Genomic DNA, 21,122 nt, shown 5'->3' with positions numbered 1-21,122 from the left:
AAATCATGGACCGCTGCTTTATCAGTTGCCCCTCTTACTTTGTGAAGTCAAGGGTAGAGCAGAGAATTCTCTCTTCTCATCACATGGTTGGTTCCCCTGGCAACAATCACCAGCCTTCCTGGCATGCCTCACATCACAAATCATAAGGATTTCAGAAGAGATTGGGAAGCAGGATTAAAGCCAAATACTTATTTTATAATACCCTAGTCCTTCTCACTCAAAGGACATCACTACACTGGTCATTTCTCCAGTCTACTCTTTAGCTAGGGATGGTGGCTTACACCTGTAACCCAGTGCTTAGGAGATGGCAGCAGGATAAACAGAAATTCAAGGCCAGCCTTGACAAAGCTTGAGTAAACCCTGTCTCAAAAAAAAAAAAAAAAAAAAAGAAAAAAAAGAAAGAAAGAGAAGAGAAGAAAGGTCTACTATCCTTTAGGTTATATTAATATAGACCCTCCCTTTTCTACAAATTCTTCATAAGCTGCCTCTTAAAAGTTAGTCATGGGAGTCTGGAGGGATGGCTCAGTGGTTAAGAGCACTGGTCGCCCTTCCAGAGGACCTGGGTTCCTCTGCACACACATGGTGGTACCTCACAACCGTCTGCAACTCTGGTTCCAGGGGATTTGATGCCTTCTGGTTTTGCTGGGCACTGAATGCACACGGTATACACACATGCATGCAGTACCTATACAGATAATATGTCAGGAGCCATCTGAGACGGGCTGAGGCTAGCAAATAGATAGCCTTCCTGGACGTGGCCCACCTTTTCCCATGAACTAAGATGGGTCTGCTCTGAGATGCAAGGCTCTGAGAGACTTCATCTCAGGATTGCTTCCTGCAGTTGATACACCTTTCCAGTCATTACTAAATTAATATAACGATCCCCCGGGCACTAGCTCACCCTGCTGAGCTGATTTCCTGCAGACAAACATAATGATGAACTTTCATGAATTAATGCTGTTTCAATGAATCAATAACTTTATAGAGTTCCTGATTTAATTCAAATAATCTTAGGAAAAAAGTTTTAAGAGATGGTTGTTTTGCTAGAAAGATGTAACAAAGTTAGAATCAAGAATAGAGTGTGCCTACTCCTCATAATAGTAAGTAAAGGCTGCATAATAAGAAATACAAGGAGCTTTCATAATCACACTAAGAAGAGAAATAAGCTTGGGACAGATTTGTGATCAAGGAAAAACATCTAGGTCCAAGGATGAAGCCACACGTGTGCACTATGCTAGAGCAAGGCTGCGAGAAACCGTTGCCTTGAACGTATTAATGAGTTTACAGTCTGAAACATTGCTTTGAACTTATCTCCACCATCCTTCTTTGACTGCCTTCTTGTGTAACATTTTATCTCTGAGGTAATTTTCTAAGAACTTTTGTCTATAAAAAAACCAGGGAAAAGAAATAAAGGTGATGGTTTGGCTCGGGAGGCTCTGTGGCATCCGTGTAGCATCTTTCCTCTCCTTTTTCTCTCTGTTTCAGAGTTAACGAGCTTCCCGGCCTAGGCAGGAAAAGGAGCATTAGAAATAAATCCTCAACTGAAATCCCCAATGCTATACAGCATATGTTAATTGCCAGAGAATTATATAGTAAGTTTATAAAGTAAATAAAATTACATTTTCCAGTATTTACTGAAGCACAGAACAGTTAAAACAGAAAATGAAAAAGTCAGAGATCATTCATCAGTCTTTTGACCTGCGTCCGATGCTGTGCCCCACTTCAACCCTTCCCAGCCAGGCAGGCTCCTGGAATTAACCGAAATTTATTATTATTATTATTATTTTGGAAATGTCTGTAATATGTTTTCAGAGTCTGTATCTATTCCCTGGGTTCTGGTGACTGAACTCATATTGTCAGGCTTGTTCTGAAAAATTCTTTTACCCACGTGTCTGAGACCCTGTCTTGAAACAAAACAGGTATAGTGGCTCATCCCTATAATCCCAGCACTCTGGAGGCTAAAGCAAGATTACCTAGACTACATAGGAAGTTAGACCAGCTTGGGCTATAAAATGTACAAAAAAAAAAAAAAAAAAAATGGCAGCCAGGTGAGGTGGTAGTGGTTCACACCTTTAATCTCAGTACTTGGAGGCAGAGGCAGGAAGATCTCTGTGAGTTCAAGGCCAGCCTGGTCTACCTAGCTCCAGGACAGCCAGGACTATCTCAAACAGCAACAAAAAAGTAAATAGAGCCTGGAGAGGTGGCTCAGTGGTTAAGAGCATGTAAGACTCCCTCCAAAGGACTAGAATGCTGAGTCCTCACAACCATGTCAGGTGGCTTACAACTGCTAGTAACTCCAGCTCATCTGTGGGCCTCTAATCCCAGCACTGGAAGGCAGACGCAGGCATATCTCTTGAGTTCGAGGCCAACCTGGTCTACAGATTGACTTTCAGGACAATCAGGGCTAGACAGAGAAACCTTGTCTCGAAACAACAACAGCAACAACAAAAACCCTACCAAACAACAAACAAAAAAACAAAAGTGAAAACCCAAAAGACTGCTCTGATATAAACTTGATTTGCTGAAGGTTCTATTTTTCAAAACTTTTGATTGGTAAGTCTTTAAGCGTGATTCATGGACTGGGAATGTAGCCCAGTTGGTAATGTGTTTGCTTAACACGTGTGAATTCTCGGATTTGATTCCCAGTACCACAGCAACTACACGTGATGCAAGATTCCTGTAAATCCCAGTACTGGGGCTGTGTGGCAGAAGGATCAGAATCCAAGGTCATCCTTGGCTAGGTAGTTGAATTCCAAACCAGCTAGTGTCACTCTCAAAAGAGAACAAATTTTCCATTGCTTAGAGGATACAGAGATTCGCCTGGTTTGGCTTAGGTCTGTATAACTAGGGTGACTGGACGATGGCCTAGGTCACACAGCTGAACCACAAAGGAGGCACCTGTGTGTCCATATGGGGCAATAGCTGGTCGGACAAAGTCTAGCCCAGAAAGAGGTGGTAAATATTTGTTTTCAGGCATCAACTATAAGAAGTTAAGATCTGGAAGGTAGCCACTCCAACTAGGGGCGAGCTGAGACAGAGGACCACCTCATTTCTCTGCTGCTTTTCAAACAGGTGAGGGTAAGAGACAGCCTCTAAGAAGGGGTAAAAGTAAAAACGTCCAGGGAAATTGAAATTTCCAGTGACCAGGACTCTACCACCCAGCTCTGACCGTTCTCGGTGTCTCTTCTCCTTGAATATTTCCCCCCCTCCTCACCTGAGCTCTGCTCCCCCCAACAGGGCTGCTCTGCGGACCCACCATGATCCAGGCTGCATTGTTCCTTGGCTGTATCTTACTGTCCTCGGTGACCGCCTTTCCGCAGAAGACTCAGGAAGGCGGCCTGCCAGCTGCCACAGAAACTGAGCCTCCCTCCAGCGAGACCCCTCCTCCAACCCCCAGCATCTGCCAGAACCTCCTGTCTGTGGTGCCCTCCATAGCTCCCCAGTCTGAGTACTTGTCCCTCTTAGCGCTCAGAGTCGTCCTGGAGAACACTGGGTGCCCTGCTGAGGCCTACGCCGTGCTGCAGCTCAGTGCATCGGGAGGAAAAGACAGCACCGAAACCCCGAATCAACAGCATAGCCAGGAGGAAAGGCTTGGCAATACCGAAGTCATCCTAAGGCATCTGGTGCCAGCGCCCAGGGGGATGAAGAGGGTCCAGCGCTCCGTTGCCCTGCCTGAGGTCTGTACCTCTCAGCCGGGGTGGACATTCCACGAGATGGCTCAGCTGATGCTTGAGACGGCAGAAAGGCTCCCTTCCACTGACCTGGTGAGAGAGTTCAAGGCTTCTGCAGTCAATGCCACCCAGGAGTGTACCTTGGAGTCTTGGGAACGTGTGAATGAAGTAGCCATGAGGCTGATGAGAAGCCCAGAAATTGAAGCTGCCGAGATTCCCATAGAAGATCAAGTGTACATGTTTTCTCAACTCACAGTCTTTATGAATCGTGTTTTCGTGAACCTTCTGTGGGAATATTTTTGGACCTATTTTGGATAAAGGCCTCCTAGGCACCTTTAGTAGGTGTGCACACAGCAGCTGTCCATGGTGTATAGCAAGACTCCGGCTGCATTTTACTATCAAGATACATTATCTTCCTTTGATCCTAATGCGTGAAGACACTGATATGGCTAAAGTCTTTTAGTTTTTAAATGCTATAGGAATTGCAATTTCCCTTTTTACCTACTTAACACGTTCTAATTCCCCAGCTGAATTCTGTGCCTTGGTTGTATTCATCTTCATTTGTTTTGGGATATTAATGGAAGGAAGGTTTGTTTTGGTTTTGAGACAGGATCTGACCAGGCAACCGTTGCTGGCCTGGAACTCAGAGATCCACCTGCCTTTGCCTCCAAGTGCTGAGATTAAAAGGTGTGCACCACCATGTCTGGATTTGTCCTGGTATTTTGAGATTGTCTTGTTTCATGACTATTGCTATTGCTGTGTAGCCCAGGCTAGCCTCAAATCTCTTGCTATGTAGCCCAGGCAGATTTATGGGACTCCTACTTCAGCTTTCCAAGTGCTAGGATTATAGACCTGTGCCCTCACATCTGTTTTCATAGTGTTGGGGTTGAACCTAGGGCCTCAGGAATACTAGACAAGCAGTCTACTTCTGTTAATTCTTAAACTGATAAGACAAATAAAAAGCTGTGTCTATATTGGAATCACTGATTTGGGAGCTCTAAGGGAGTTTAATATAAATTCATAGCTCCAGCTGACCCAGAACTCAGTACAAAGTTCATGCTGGCCTTGAGATTGGAGTGGCCTTGCCTCAGGCTGAAAAGTTCTTGCCTGGCTTCAAGGCTTTCTTGACTTTGGGTTTCTGTGGCTCCTTCTGTAACCTAGAGAGGGTTGTGCGGGAACATGGAGTACATTCCAATGTCTTGAGGCCAAAGGTTTGAGCAGTGAGTGTGAATGGGCAGATACTTGTAGAGAAGCAACTATTTCCCCTGTTCATGGGGCAGGGAGCTGTGAGGGTCCACACCTCCCAGAGTTGTCTCAGCTCACACCAGCGGGACCACACAGGACTTTGGGGTTCCTGTCAGGGTATGGAAGTGGACCGGTCTAGTGATGGACAGACACCAAGTTGAGCAGTTGTCATTCCTTTTTAAATTGTTTGTTGTGTTTATATTAACAGTGTGTGTGTTACAGTGTGTGTGAGCGTGTGGGTGCGCTAGGGGCACTATCATGCCACAGCACATGAGGAGGCCAGATGTGTGTGCAAGTCAGAGGACAGCAGTCATGAGCCGCTGCTCTCGTTCCCTGTGGGTTCTGGTGATAACACGTCTGTCCCCAGGTGTGATGGGAACACTTTTCCCTACTGAGTCATCTTGCCACCCCCAACTCTCATTTCTTGGGCCCAGCTTAAAAGGAACAAAAGCCCAGGGTTGATGCTTGAGATGTTGTACCAGACTACCCTCTGAAGCCAACTGCTGCAGACCCTGCTTGCAAAGGACCACTGTAGCTGGATTTGTTGACCTCTGACCTTTCCTGACAGGAGGGACAGAGAAGGTCACAGACCTTCATCTGAATATCCAGCCCCTCCTCCCAGCCAATTACAGGTAATTCTGCCCTAATTGTACATAGCCTCACGGTTTCAGGGACAGGCTAGAAAGTATAAACTGGGAGCAATGGAAGAGTTGGGGGCAAGGTGGAGAACCAATCATTCATGCTGGGGCCACTGCTTTAGGGCCACCCATGCTCTAAGTAACCCTAATAAACTCATTTATCTCCCGGGGTCAACTTTGGTGGAATGGGAGTTTGGTTTGTCACTGGGACTTTGGGAGGACAGATGCTGCTTCAACTGAGCCCTAGGCGCTCTTCAGCCTAAGGGAAGCAGTTAGAGAGCTATTGTCCAACTGCAAGGCCTAATCCTGCTAGGCCTCAACTAAGACTCCTAGCTTGCAGCCACCGCCTCCTGTGTATTTATTGCCATTTCTTACAGACCCAAATTAAGACATGGTGTCTCCCACCACCACCACCACCTCCCCCCCTACCCCCACTTCTGGGGTTCTTAAACCGGATCCTGCTCCCAAAAGTCTTGCTCAACCACGGCCTTTTCTCTGCTCCTCCCCCACCCCAGCCTAAGTGTCACCTGCAGGCTGTGGGACAAAAGGCATGCAGGCTGTTTTCTTCAACCAGATAGGACAGCTAGCCACTTAGACTGGGCCTTTCCAGGGCCTGTCCTGGTCGCTCTCCGGCAGCTCTTAGGAAGAGTTCACGGTGGGCAAGTACGTCTTCCTCACCATACTGTGTACAGGCAGAAGCAGAGTGTTAAAAGACTCCAGCTCTTGCCCAGAGTGGGACTCTACTGTACTCACGCACAGCTCTGCACCCCACGGCTCAGATCCACTCTGTCAAACCCATGGGGAAAGGCTGAGATGAGGCCATAGACATTGAATGTCACTCTCTAACCATGTTAAAATTGTCAGATTAGGGGCTGGAGAGATGGCTCAGTGGTTAAGAGCACTCAGCGGTTAAGGTCCTGAGTTCAATTCCCAGCAACCACATTGGCACTCACAACCATCTATAATGTGAGCTGATGTCCTCTTCTGACAGCAGAAAGAGCACTCACATACATAAAATACATTAATAAATCTTTTAAAAATAATTTTTAAAAATGAAGATGAAACAATATTTTAAGACAGGATGTCGCTGGGCAGTAGTGGCGCACGCCTGTAATCTCAGCACTTGGGAGGTGGATTTCTGAGTTCGAGGCCAGCCTGGTCTACAGAGTGAGTTCCAAGACAGCCAGGGCTATACAGAGAAACCCTGTCTCAAGAAAAAACAAAACAAAACAAAAAGACAGGATGTCTACAAGGAGGCGAAAACTCCATCTGGAGGGAATGTCCTTGAGACAGAAGGTCAACAAGCCAAAGTAGCTTCAGGAAGTCCCTGAAACTGAGTAAATCCACTAGGTATCCCTTCCCAACAATAGAGCTGTGAAGACTGCTAAGAGTTACCCTCTGGTAAACTGAGGCTGTCTAAGGACTCAGGGAGGAGGAGTCAACTAGCAGAGACGCAGAGACCAGCAGAGCTGCCTAGAAGACTCTCAGAGAAGCTAAGCGGCTTGGAAGAGACTGTGGACGAAGCAGTCTGGAAGAGTCTTAGATTAGCTGAGCCACAGGGAGAGCCACCCGAGCTGTTGAGCGGCCTGCAGGCTGTGCAGTGCTCTGGGTGCAGCTTTGTGCGCTGTCACCCTTGCTGTGTGGGCTTCCATGATGCAGCTGTCTTTAAGTCACTTCTGCTCCTCTAAGTAACTACCCAGCCAAACGCATGGTTCCACCAGGTTAGGCTATCGTCAATCGTCTCTCTCGGGAGAGTAGTAGTTTGTCCCTATCTCCCCAGGAATTGTACTCACAATGGGGATTCTGGGGAGTCAGCCCAGTTGGCAAACTGCCTGCTGTGTAAGCATGAAAATCTGAGTCTGGATTTCTGTAACCACTTAAAATCTCGGGTAGGAGTGAGGTTGGAATCTGTTTTTGGTTTGGTTTTTTGCCTTTTTTTTTTAAAGATGTATTTATTATTATAAATAAGTACACTGCAGCTGTCTTCAGACACACCAGAAGAGGGTGTCAGATCCCATTACAGATGTCGTGAACCACCATACAGTTGCTGGGATTTGAACTCAGGACCTTAGGAAGAGCAGTTAGTGCTCTTAACTGCTGAGCTATCTCTCCAGCATTGAACTCATGATCCTCCTGCCTCTGCCTCCTTCAGCAAATCCTACCGGGGTGCGCCACCACAGACGCATGTGGTGCCTTTAACAATGGAGTCTTTCCATCCATTATTATATCCACCTTGTGGTTTTGTTTTGTTTTGTTTTGTTTTGTTTTGTTTTGTTTTGTTTTGTTTTGTTTTGTGAGACAGGATCCCCGTGAACCTGAAGTGCACTGATTGTCTAGATTGGCTGTCCAATGATCTCCACAAGCCTCCATCTCTATCCTTTCTCTGCATTATAGATTCTAACCTTGCTGGGCGGTGGTGGCCCACGCCTGTAATCCCAGCACTCTGGGAGGCAGAGGCAGGCAGATTTCTGAGTTCGAGGCCAGCCTGGTCTACAGAGTGAGTTCCAGGACAGCCAGGGCTACACAGAGAAACCCTGTCTTAAAAAAACCAAATCCAAAAAAAAAAAAAAAAAAAAAGCGGGATGTCCCTTTTTCCCCTCCAAAGTTCAGAGCTCATTACAGAAAGAAGGCAGACAGGGCCTGCAAGACAGACAGATGGGAAAGGCTGTGAGATCTGTCTTATGGGTACGGCTTGTCTGTGGCATTCGCTAGCTCAGAGCAGCTCTGATTGCCTGTACACGACCCACAGGAGATGGCGGACAGTGAACAATCCTAGACGGGGAAGGGCTCCCTTCTTGCCCCCTTCTCCTCTGCCGCCCCTCCCCTACCCCCTGCGTCTGATCACATCCATCCCCCTTCTCCCTCTCCCTCCCCCCACCCCCACCCCGTTCTGGTCACACTCATGCCCCCTCCCCCACCCTTTCTGGTCACATTCATCCCCCTTCCTTCCCCTCCCTCTTTCTGGTCACATTCATATCTCCTCTTTCCCTCCCCCTTTCTGGTCACATCCGTCCCTCTCTCCCCCTCCCCTTATGGTCACATTCAGTCCTCCTCTTATCCCCCCACCTCTGGTCTCGAGGGGGAAAAAAGTTTCTTTTGGGGTTTTGTTTGTTTGTTTGTTTGTTTGTTTGTTTTTAATAGAAGTTTATTAGAGCAACTGGAAAGATAGTTTAGCAGTTAAGAGCATTGGCTTCTCTTCCAGAGGACTTGGGTTTAATTCCCAGCACCCACATGGCAGCTCACAACTGTCTGTAACAGTGTGGGACTATTTATACCATGGTGCCTGTACGGAGGTCTGCGGACAATTTTGTAGAGTTGGTTCTCTCTCCCCATCTTTATGTGGGCTCCAGGGATTGAATTCAGATCCCCTGGAACTCCCTTCTTCAGGCCTCTGCGGACAGAAGCCAGAAAGTGTGGAGTGAAGATATTTATGAAGGCAAAATTCTCATAACACATAAAATAAAAAAATAATGAAGGCTGGAGAGATGGCTCAGCAGTTAAGAGCACTGACTGTTCTTCCAGAGGTCTTGAGTTCAGTTCCCAGCAACCACATGGTGGCTCACAGCCATCTGTTATGAGATCCAATACCCTCTTCTGGTGTGTCTGAAGACAGCTACAGTGAACTCATTTATATGTAGAATAAATAAATCTTTTTACTTTTTTCTTTTCTTTTCTTTTCTTTTTCCTTTTTTTTTTTTTTTTTTTTTTTTTTGGATTATTGGATTTGTTTTTCCAGACAGGGTTTCTCTGTGTAGCCCTGGCTGTCCTGGAACTCACTCTGTAGACCAGGCTGGCCTCGAACTCAGAAATCTGCCTGCCTCTGCCTCCCAGAGTGCTGAGATTACAGGCGTGCACCACCACTTCCCGGCACAAATAAATCTTTTTTTTAAAAATAGGTAAAAAGCGTGTTAGTGGAGTTATTGATGCTTCTGATATGAAAGCACCCCAATCCTTTGAAAGGTATAAAGAGAGACTCCAACTTCTGCCACCAGGGCCCAGAGTTTCTCTCTTCAGAGTCTCTGCTGAGCTATCTCTCTGGTCCTGGAGGCTGAAATCTTTTCAGAATTCCCATCATGTTGTTGTCTGTCCGTGACCTTAATAACTCCGCTAGTAAAACTTTCTCTGTGTCCCTCAAACTTCACATCTGTGACCTTTCCATGGGCAGACAGACAGACAGACAGACACCAGAATGGCAGGAGCTCTGTTGAGGGTTCAGACCCATGTGGCAGAGTCTCTTGTATCAGTCCCTTGACTTGGCATAAGCTAGAGTCATCAGAGAGGAGGGGGCCTCAAGTGAGCAGATGCCTCCAGATATCAGACTGCAGGCCAGCCTACGGGGGAATTTCATAATTAATGGTTGATGGGGAAAGGCCCAGCCATTGTGGGTAGTGCCATCCCTGGGCTGGTGGTCCTGCATCCTATAAGAAATCAGGCTGTGTAAGCCATGAGGACCAAACCAGCCCCTGCAGCAGCTCCTGCTTCCAGGTTCCTTCCCTGCCTGAGTTCCTGCCCTCGCTGATCTTGATCATGAACTGTTACACGGAAGTGTGAGTGAAATAATACCTTTCCTCCCCAGATTGCTTTCGGTCACGGTGTTTCATCACAACGATAGCAGCCCCAAGATAGTCTCAGAAAAATGGGGGAGATTTCAGGTAATTGGTGATCCAGGAGGGTAGCGAATTCCTCCGGAGAGACATGGGGGGTGAGGGACAGTTAGTTACAGGGTGAGAGGGGGTATGCTGCCGTCAGTAGTCCTCTGAATCCCCGGTCAGGCCATGTGAGGTCTGTAAACTTACTTGAGGAAGTGAGAAATCGGGGCGGGGTGTGTGTGTGTGTGTGTGTGTGCATGGTGTGGCTTGAGCTGCATATATGAGAAAGAGTTAAGTGTGGGTGCTCAGGGCAAAATCCCAGCACTGCAGAGAGTCTGGGCTGCAGAGAGTCTGCCCTCCATAGAGCCTGTTATGAAGAGGAGGAAGGGGAAGAAACATTAGCATCTTCCGTCCCAAGAGACAGGAGCCAACCCTCTGCAGGCTGAGGAATGAGCCTGAGGAGACGCCATGTGTTCTCAGTGTGACAAGAAAACATAGAACAACGGGTCCCAGGGTGTCACACGTTGTAGGCAAGGGTAGAAGCCATACAGATGATGTCTTGATTTTGTACAAACCTCAAAAAGGTGTGAGAAGTAAATCTCCACCGTGAGAACCACCCACTTTGTGGATGCCAGCTTTATATCCTTGGTGGGTTTCTTCTTCTGGCCTTGAAGCTCTATACAATCTGAAATTCTACTTCTTCATTCTAAGAAAAACTCTTACGATTAATTTTTTTCTCACTTCCTTTTTTTTTTTTTTTTACTTTTGGAAACCCAGGGTCTGTGTTGACAGCTGCTAGGGTGGTTAAAACATCTTGACACCCCTCCGTATGGCTTCTCAGTACACAGAGAAAAGATATTTAGCCATATTTCTATTTATTTATTTGTTTTTTTGTTTGTTTATCGGTTTTTCAAGACAGGGTTTCCCTGTGTAGTTCTGTCTGTCCTGGACCTCACTCTGTAGGCCAGGCTGGCCTTGAACCCAGAAATCCACCTGCCTTTGCCTCCCAAGCGCTGGCATTACAGGCGTGCACCACCATGCCTGGCTCACTCAATTTTTATTTTAAAACAGTAGCAGACTTGTCTCTCTTGGGTGCAGGTGTGCTGCAGAGAGACAAGGTCTGAGATTGATATTTGAGCATCATTTTCTTTCTTTTATTTTTTAAATTTTTGTGGGGGGTTGTTTATTTAAGTATTTACTTATTTTATGTATATGAGTACACTAGCTGGGCAGTGGTGGCGCACGCCTGTAATCAATCCCAGCACTTGGGAGGCAGAGGCAGGTGGATTTCTGAGTTTGAGGCCAGCCTGGTCTATGTAGTTCTAGGACTGCCAGGGCTATACAGAGAAACCCTGTCTTGAAAAACAAAAACAACAACAAAAATAAAATAAAATGAGTACACTATTGCTCTCTTCAGACACATCAGAAGAGGGCGTTGGATCCCATTACAGATGGTTGTGAGCCACCCTGTGGTTGCTGGGAATTGAACTCAGATCCTCTGGAAGAGCAGTCAGTGCTCCTAACCTCTGAGCCCTAAAATGTATTTTCTTATTTTATTTGTATGGGAGTTTTGTTTGCATATGTCTGTGCACCATATGTGTGCCTGAGGAGGCCAGAAGAGAGTGTCAGATACCCCGAAAGTGGAGTCATGTATAGTTGTGACCCAGGTCCTCTGGAAGAGCAGCCAATACACTTAAGCAGGGGACCATCCCCTCAGCCCCATGAAAACTATACAGACTTAAGTCCCATGTTTGGGGCCAGGTATGCACACACCTTTAATCCCAGCACTCAGGAGGCAAAGGCAGGCAGATCTCTGTGCATTAAAAGCCAGCCTGAAAAAAATCAACCAAAAAAAGACAAAAAATAAAAACAAAACAACAACAACAGCAACTAAAAAAAAACAAAACAAAACAGAAAACATGGCTGAAGAGATGTCTCCGTCTCCTTGGCTTTGCTTTTTTTTTTTTTTACTTTTCTTCTGTGAAGGCCAGTTGTGAAGGTCATCAGGACTCACTTGGGATGAGAGGAACCTCTGGCTTTTACCAGCTGTCCCATCTTTGTGAGGATTAAATCAAAGGCCTTGTCTAACTAGGGCTTCTCTCAGAAGCATGGAGGAATCCCCCCTCTGTGTTGACAGCCCTCTTTGTAGATTGGACATTGGCTAGAATTTACCAAATGGAATCTCATTTCCATAGTCTCCCTGAACAAGAGAACAGTTACAGAGCATCTGAAGAGATGTGCCACACTCCCGGAGGCCAAGTTGACCTTGCAGGGGGAAATATTCCCTCTGACCGCATCACATAGCGGATGTGCAAGGATAGCTACTGCACATTCAGAAGGACAGTTTTACCAGTCTGCTACTAGGAACTGCTGTGATATTTATATAAGGATTGAACAAAACCCAAACACTTTCCGTTTTTGTTGTTGTTTTGTTTGACTCAGAGGTTAAGAGCTTGTGTCTGCTCTTCAGAGGACCTGAGTTCAGTTCCCAGCACCCAGGGCTGGGGAGATAGGAGATAAAGAAAGGGGTTCAGAGATGCTTGTAACTCCAGCTGTAGGAAATGGTACACCCTCATCTAGCTGCCATGGGCACCCAGATGCAAATGGTAGACACTGGTACACACACACATGCACAAACACTCACACACTCTCTCACACACACAGACTTATATGCATACCCACACACACATACACACAGATACAGACACACAAACCATGTGAACTCAAACACATATGGTAGACACATACACACACACATATACACATGCACACACACATATACATACTCATTTATAGAGATACACACATATACACACTCACACATTCACACACATACACATACATACACATACACTCTCACACACACATACATACACAGACACACATACCATGGGCACCCAAACACACATGGTAGACACTCACACACACACACATAGCCACATACACACATTCACACACACATACATACACATATACACACTCTCACACATTCACACTCATACTCACATATACACACTCATACAAACACAATTCAAAACAAAATAAGTGTAAAAATAAAAATAGAGGATGGGTGTAAGTAGAACCTCTGTACTTGAAAATAATAATAACAGGGGTCTGGAGAGATGGCTCAGTGGTTAAGAGCCCTGGCTGCTCTTCCAGAGGTCCTGAGTTCAATTCCCAGCAACCACATGGTGGCTCACAACCATCTGTAATGGGATCTGATGCCCTCTTTTGGTGTGTCTGAAGAAAGCAACTGAGACAGCATTCTCACATACATAAATTAAAAATAAAATCTTAAGCCGGGCAGTGGTGGCACATGCTTTATTCCCAGCACTTGGGAGGCAGAGGCAGGAGGATTTCTGAGTTTGAGGCCAGCCTGGTCTACAGAGTGAGTTCCAGGACAGCCAGGGCTACACAGAGAAACCCTGTCTCGAAAAAACAAATAAAATAAAATAAATAAATAAATAAAATCTTTAAAAAAGAGAGAGAGCTTATTGAAAATAATAACAATAGCTAACTGAGGGCGTTGAGATGGCGGCTCAGTAGGTAAGGACATTTGCCTCCAAGCCTGGTGGCCTGAGTTCCATCCCTGGGACCCATACAGTGGACAGAGGGAAAAACTCTGGCAGCAGGTTGTCCTGTGAGCTCTGCACAGTGCCCCAGACAGACAGACAGACAGACAGACAGACAAACAAATGCAAAAAAAGAAGCCCAGACACTACACCTACCCAAAGAATTTGAAATAATACTAAGGTCAACAACAGTGCTTTCAGGGGGGCAGGTCCTCTCACTCAGAGGTGGGAGTCAAGTGAATCTATGTGTGTTGGTCTGTGTTGACACAGAAGTGTTTCTCACCCTGATCAACACCACCACAGGAGTCACTAAAGACCTGCTGACAGAGGTTTCTTTGGATTGGCAAATACCGTGCACAACAACACACCTGCCTATGTTTCTGAGCTAGCACGAAAGATGAACCAAGTTTAAGAATCAAAAGGAGGGCCAATTAGGAGCTCAGTGCTCCTACAGAGGACAGGAGTTCAGTTCCCAGGACCTGCGCAGGGGCCAACAACTTGCCTGTCGCTTTGTTCCAAGCCACACCCTCGTGGTAATCCCCCAGCCAGCCCCCCCCCCCCACCCAGTGGTGAGATTACAGGCCGGTGCTTCAGCTCCTTTATTGGTTGATTTGGAGTTGATGGAATCTTAACTCAGAATTTCGGTTGCTTCATGGTTGCAGCTGGTTGGTGGGTTATGTGCCTTCTGAAGTTTTGTGCAGGTCGTCCGGCAAACAGTTGTTTAATTAACAAATTAGAGTTTAATAAATAAGAGTATTTATAATACTCTTATAATCCTTGTAGTGGTGGTGGTGGTGGGGAGAGTTAAGCCCAGGCTGACCTTGAACTCACTATATAGCTCAGAGCAGCGTCAAACTTTCAGCCATGCTCCTGCCTCAGACTTCAGTATGGAAGAATGCAGGCACGAGCCACTAGGCCTGGCTTTCTTATAATCTTTCTAATTTCAGTTAAATAGATAATAATATCCCTGCTTTCATTCTGATTTAAGTCATTTAAGTCCCTCCCTCTCCCTCTCCTCGCTCTCCTCTCTCCTCCTCCATCTCCCTCTCCTCCTTTTTCTCCCTCCCCTTCTTCTCTCCCCCCTCCCCTCCCCCTCTTTTCTCTCCCTCCCCTCCCCCTTCTCTTCCCTTCCCCCCTTCCCCCTTCCTGGTCATGTAAATAACAATGTGTTAATTTTGTTCAACTTTTTCAAAGAACAAGCTTTTGGTTTCGATGATTTTTATCGATTGTTTTCTGCCCTCCATCTCTACCCTAGTATTACTTCCTTCCTCGTACTGCTTGTGGGTAAAATCCTTCCTGGGTATTTCATGTCTTCTTTTGTTTTGTTTTTGAGACAGGATCTCACTCGCAGTCCAGACTGGCCTCGGATTTCTGCAGAATCACTGTGGCTGGACCCTTCACGGACACACTAACATCCTTTCTTGTTCTTTCTTTTGGGAATCGTGTAATTTTTTTTTTTTAACCACAAAAGAGCCCTTAAGCTTAATTTAAAGAAAATAATCATGGGGCTGGAGCGATGGCTCAGCTTTTAAGATCCCTGAATACTCTTCCAGAGGACCCAGGTTCAATTACCAGCAACCACATGGTGGCTCACAACCGTATGTAACTCTAAAAGATTTGACACCCTCACCCAGACATATATGCAGGCAAAACACCAGTGCACACAGAATAAAAATAAATGTCATTTATTTTAAAAAAGAAAGGATATAATCATAAATTGTCGGTAAGAAACAGAAACAGTGCCTGCCTGACTGCAATGCTTGAACACAGAAGGAAGACACAGGAGGTCACCACAGCCGGGCAAGGTCACCACAGCCGGGCAAGGTCACCTTGGACTGCAGAGGAAGACCTTGTCTCTAGATGATCACAACAATGAAGAGGCAGTTGAGGAGAGGAGGAAGGGAGAGATGAAAAGGAGAGAAAAATTATAAGGATGATGGCACACCTTTAATCCGGTCTCTCTCTCCCAGGTGCTGGGACTCTGGCTGTGTGCTACCATGTGTATGTAGTGTAGGACTCAAATACAGAGTCTCAGCATGCTAAGCAAGCACTCCACCAACACTACACTGCCAGCTGTGCGTGCGTGCGTGCGTGTGTGTGTGTGTGTGTGTGTGTGTGTGTATGTGTGAGTGAGTGCGTGCGTGTGTGTGTGTGTGTGTGTGTGTGTGTGTGTGTATGTGTTTTGGTTTTTGGTGTTGATTGATTGACTGCTTTTCAAGACAGGGTTTCTCTGTGTAACAAGCTCTAGTTCTCCTGGACTTGCTTTGTAAAACAGGCTGGCCTGGAACTCACAGAGATCCTCCTGCCTCTGCTTGCGCCACCACCACCCTGCTGCCCTGGAACCTTCTAAGATGACCAGGCCTGGGGTTAAACTTGTGGTACCCCTCCCCTCTGAGTGCCATGTGTGCCACCAAGTCCAATTTTTATTTATATTTTTATACCGATGTTTAGTTTTTGTACCTTCATAAATTTGTTAGTTTTCCTCTCATTTTTTGTTTGACTAAGATTTTATTCTTAGAATATTTTAAAATAAATACTGTTCTAAGTTTTTGTTGCCAGCTTATGCCACTTTTTAAAATTATTTTTCATCATCTTAGAACCTACCATTTAAAAGCAATTCTCCCTCTCCTCTCTCCCTCCTTCCCTCTCTCCCTCCCTCCCCCTCCCCCCCCCCCCCCCGGCATGTACGTGTGCACACGCATGCAGCCTATGTCAGGGCACAGATGTGGAAGTCAGAGGGGAATGCATGGGAAGAAATGTGTTCTCCTTGCCTCTATCAGCAGGTGAGCTTCAGGGACCAAACAGGTTGTCAGGCTTGGCAACAAGTGCTCTTCCCCTTCTGAGTCATCTCAGGGGAGCAGACACTCTTACTTCTAACAGATTTAAAGAGAAACAACTTAAATAGCATGTCCGTCATGTGTACAGAGATAGCAAGGTCCTAGGTTTTTGAGTCTCGTGGCCTGAGGGATCGTGGGCTCTTCTGCAAACAGCTCTTGCTACTTTGACTTTTAGCTGTGCATCCAGGAGACTTACACCTCCAGTTTGCTCTGTAATCTCTCTCAGGGGCTAAGGGCATGTCTGGGAACACAGAGCAGTGACACTCAAAAAATGTAGGTGCCTGGTCGCTGTCCTCCAGCCTGCCAGAAGTGAGAATTATTCCAGAGAAAACTTTATCCCATAATCATAGTTTAGAACCTGTGATACTTTTATTTTTTTTTATTTTGAGTCAGAGTCTTGTGGTACAGCATGGGCTACACATAACCTTGAACTCACTATCCTCCTGCCTCAGCCTCCCAAGTGCTGAGATGTAGGCCAGCATCCTCACACCTGGCTGTGCCAGACTTAGGAAACAATAGTGTGTTCTTCCTCTAATTTGGGAACTAACATTATGAGTAAATCCAAGAAGGAGCCCGGTTCTTGGTTATGGTTAGACTCAGGGCGTGTCTGAGCATGTTTTATGTGCTCCAGGGCATGTCTGAACGTGTTTTATGTGCTTCTGTTGAGCTCAGGAAAAACGAAACACAGAAGTTGCTGAGAGTCTGACGTCAGTCCGGCTGTGTCCGTGTAGCACAGTTCAGAGGTTTCCTACCGGAGACTGCCAGCAAAACTGTTAACCTTCTCCAGAGGTTAATACTGAAAACCTTTCTCATTTCATCTATAGGTGTAGGGCAAAAACGTTAGGTCAAGGAGATATGGCAGAATGATCCGGAACCAGAGGGGGAAATACAATGTGTCAGCATGGGCACAGGTGAGAAGCACAGATCATGGTCCAGAAGATTGGGAAATATTTTTTTTTAACGATTTATTTATTATTATATCTAAGTACACTGTAGCTGTACCAGAAGATGTACCAGTAGCTCTTCAGACACACCAGAAGAGGGCATCAGATCTCTTTTATGGATGGTTGTGAGCCACCATGTGGTTGCTGGGATTTGAACTCAGGACCTTTGGAAGAGCACTCAGTGCTCTTAACCCCGGGGCCATCTCTCCAGCCCAGGGAAATATTTGTAAACACCAGACGCCTACTGTTGTAAGCCATAGCTTCCTGGCTTCTGAATGATGTGGTTGGGAGAGTGGGACTGAAGCAACATTTATTCAGAACATGAAAACACCAACGCAAATGAGATATTCACACTGCTCACATCAAACCTTCCCTCCTCAAACTAGTGAGATCTTGCATATCATTTATTCGCAATATCTATTGTTAAGCCGGGCGGTGGTGGCGCATGCCTTTAATCCCAGAACTTGGGAGGCAGAGGCAGGCGGATTTCTGAATTCGAGGCCAGCCTAGTCTACAGAGTGAGTTCCAGGGCAGCCTGGAACTACACAGAGAAACCCTGTCTCAAAACAAAACAAAACAAAACAAAACAAAACAAAACAAAACAAAACATCTATTTTTAAAATTTTTTGATAGCATATTATAATTATATCACTTCCCCTTCCCCCCTTCCAAACACCCTTCCTTGCTTTCTTTCAAATTCATAGCCTCTTTTAAAAAAATAATTATTGTTCTATACATATATGTATATGTGTATACATATATATTCCTAAATATAACCTGCTCGGTCCGTATAACCTCATTTGTACATATGTTTTCAGGGCTGTCGAGTTGGTGGCAGAAAACCCATTGGTGCTTATCCTCGAAAAAGGCGATTTCTCCTGATATCGAGATTCCTTCCTACCTGGTTCTTTATCTCCAGCTGAAGTGTCAAGAGCTTTCTCCCTTCCCCACTAGCGTGTCTTTTGGTGTCCTTGTTCAGTTCATGCTTAGGATTGTTGTGTTGGTGAGACTTTATTGGGTGCAACTTTTGACATTTCTAGGAGACCCAATCTCACAGCAAACTTGCTGACCATGTGGCCCTTAAGATCTTTCCAACTCCCCACACCCCAGCCCCCCAGCCCCACCAACTCCCCCAACCCCTTTTGCAATGTTCCCTGAGCCTTAGGAGTGTTTTGCAGATGTATCCATGGAGATTGGATTCCACAACTGTGCCTTTTAATCCACTGCAGTTTTCTGTAGTCCTTTGTTCTTCATCTGTTGCAAAATCTCCTTGATGAGGGGTGAGAACTACGGGCACCTGTCCATTTAAGGATGACTATTTAGAACATCCCTAGAGACTATGTTGTGTAGCCATGGGCTGCACATAGATTTCCCTTCCAGATCTATACCGCAGTAGCTCTATGCAATTGGCTAGATTTTCCTATTAAGCGTGACTGCCCTCTTGTTGAGTGGCCTCACAACTTTTTGTTTGTTTGTTTTTCAGAACAGGGTTTCTCTGTGTAGTCCTGGCTGTCCTGGAATTTGCTTTGTGAACCAGGTTGAGTAGGCCTCAAATTCAAAAGATCTGCATCTGCTTCCTGGGTGCTGGGACTCAAGGTGTGTGGCCACCACCAGCCAGTTCCACAACTTTTAAAAACTATGGGTGAAAGGGCCGGAGAGCTGCGTTAGCGGTTAAGAGCACTGGCTGCTCTTCCACGTGACCCAGGTTCAATTCCTAGCACCCACAGAGCAGCTTACAACCCTCTGTGACTCCAGTTCCGGGAATCCAACCCTCTTTAAGCCTCCTTGGGCACTGGGCACCTGGAGTGCACTTACTAGAAAAACACTCACACACAAAATAACAACCAACAAATCTTCACAAAAGGCAAAACAAAAATATGGGTGAAGATATGCCAGTAGATTTGAAGTCTCCAAAGACCATCTGGTGAGTATCGATATAGCCTGTCAGTCACCATGTGGCAGTCCTCAGTAGACTCTGTCCTTGTCCCAAATGAAGGCCGGGTGACCTTCATGGAGGATAAGACCAATGCCCTCACTGTTGAACCTTTCTGTCCCAGCTTATTTGCAAAGGCCCTGGCCAATGTCAACATTAGGAGCCTCGTCTGCACCATGGGGCTGATGGGTTTGCTCTAGCAGTCAGTCCAGCTGTTTTCCCCTCAGCAACCCCAAATATCTCCTCTATTCATGGGACAGAGAGCGGGACAGAACAGGAAGAGGACTGAGGAGCTACCGAAGCTACCCAGGGGCTCTTACTTCTCAATGGCTGGACTATATGGTAATCTGGGTCCCCCCTAAGTGGGTGGGCATTAAACGGGGAGGTCCCTCTGACCTAGAAATGACAGAAATTGTGTCGCATTTCCCATATCCTACCTCTTTACTAAAAAGAACATCAGCTTGGAGTAGGTGAGGGGATCCCCCGAATCTTGGGATTCTTTCAGACTCTAACCTTCGGAGACAGGGTCTGCATGTTTTGGGGTTCTCCCTTTTTCCAGGGTGCTCAGTTCCTGACATGCATAGCCCCCGACTCATTGCGATGTCAGTGACAATGCTTTGCTATCTCCTGCTGTGTCCTGTGGATGGCACTTCACCTAGAGAGCCAACGACTGTCATCTCTACGATGCTCCCTTCCTCGAAGCTGGGATACCAGATGCCGACCTCAGACCTCTTGTCCTGCCAGGTGCTGCTCCCACAGTCCCTGCCTGGTTTCTCTCAAATGCCCCCCGTCTCCAAATTCCTGGTAGGTCTGGCTCTAAGGACTGCTCTGGAAGAAGCCGGCTGCCAGGCTGATGCCCGGGCTCTGCAGCTCCAGCTTTACCGGTTAGGAGGTGTGGAGGCTACACAAGCCCTCACCCACCACCTTCAAGAGCTCCAGAATGGCGGGCACACAGACTGGAAAGTGTCCGTGGATGCCCTGTCCTCTGCTCTACAGCGCTCAGCCTGGAAGCAGCCGGGTCCAAAGCGGGCCAGGCGCTGGATTTCTAACACAGACTGTGAGAATGAGCAGGAACAGAGTGTGCACAATGTGGTTGACCAGCTACCAGGAGTAGGCACCTACTACAACCTAGGCACGGCTTTGTACTACGCCTTTAAGAACTGCTCTGACAAGGCCAAGGAACGAGGTCGAGACGGGGCCATAGACCTGGGTTATGATCTTTTGATGGCCATGGTGGGTGCGTCAGGGGGGCCGGCTGGTGCGGTGATCACTGCTGCTCTTAGGCCAGCGATGAAGATGGGGGTTCAGCGGCTGATCCAATATTATTATGATGAGAAAGAGGGGATCACCCCTCAGCCAGAGGTAACCACCCCTCAGCCAGAAACCGGGAAGGATACCACCATATATAGCAGTGACGTGGAAGAAACAACCATGCCCAATTTTGTGTCAGGAGTTGAAAGTACAAGTTCTATCTGGGTGTGGCCTTTATTAAAGAACTATGGTGTCTTGGCATACAAGAGATAGTAACAGAACAACAAATAAGTGGGAAATTCTGACAAGAGGAGTGTAAATGTCTGGATGGGTGGATAGTTTGGGATACTGTCATCACTTGCCAGTAATTTCCTTCTTGAAACTCAGTTTTACACTCTAATGGGGCAAACTTTCACCTGAACAAGTGATTATAGAAATTAAA

At 46.4% G+C, this 21,122-nt stretch overlaps 2 protein-coding genes and 1 long non-coding RNA gene across 3 annotated transcripts in view; 2 read left to right on the top strand and 1 right to left on the bottom strand.

Moving 5' to 3' along the window:
• The window catches only part of LOC127670470 (uncharacterized), a 215,795-nt gene that overhangs the window by 119,130 nt on the left and 75,543 nt on the right, over positions 1-21,122 (bottom strand). The window lies entirely within an intron of this gene.
• LOC127670466 (uncharacterized) lies at positions 3,246-4,521 on the top strand. Its single transcript, XM_052164943.1, has one exon. The coding sequence runs from the start codon at positions 3,258-3,260 to the stop codon at positions 3,987-3,989; it is 732 nt and encodes a 243-aa protein (XP_052020903.1). The 5' UTR covers positions 3,246-3,257; the 3' UTR covers positions 3,990-4,521.
• Positions 19,563-21,064, top strand: Apof (apolipoprotein F). The gene is made up of 2 exons (XM_052164937.1): positions 19,563-19,771; positions 19,989-21,064. Exons 1-2 carry the CDS (start codon positions 19,681-19,683, stop codon positions 20,951-20,953), a joined length of 1,056 nt encoding a protein of 351 aa, XP_052020897.1. The 5' UTR covers positions 19,563-19,680; the 3' UTR covers positions 20,954-21,064.

This window comes from Apodemus sylvaticus, chromosome 20 (assembly GCF_947179515.1).
Source record: "Apodemus sylvaticus chromosome 20, mApoSyl1.1, whole genome shotgun sequence".
Classification (NCBI taxonomy): Eukaryota; Metazoa; Chordata; class Mammalia; order Rodentia; family Muridae; genus Apodemus; species Apodemus sylvaticus.
Note: the sequence above shows the minus strand (reverse complement) of the source record. Positions and strands in the feature narration are given on the sequence as shown.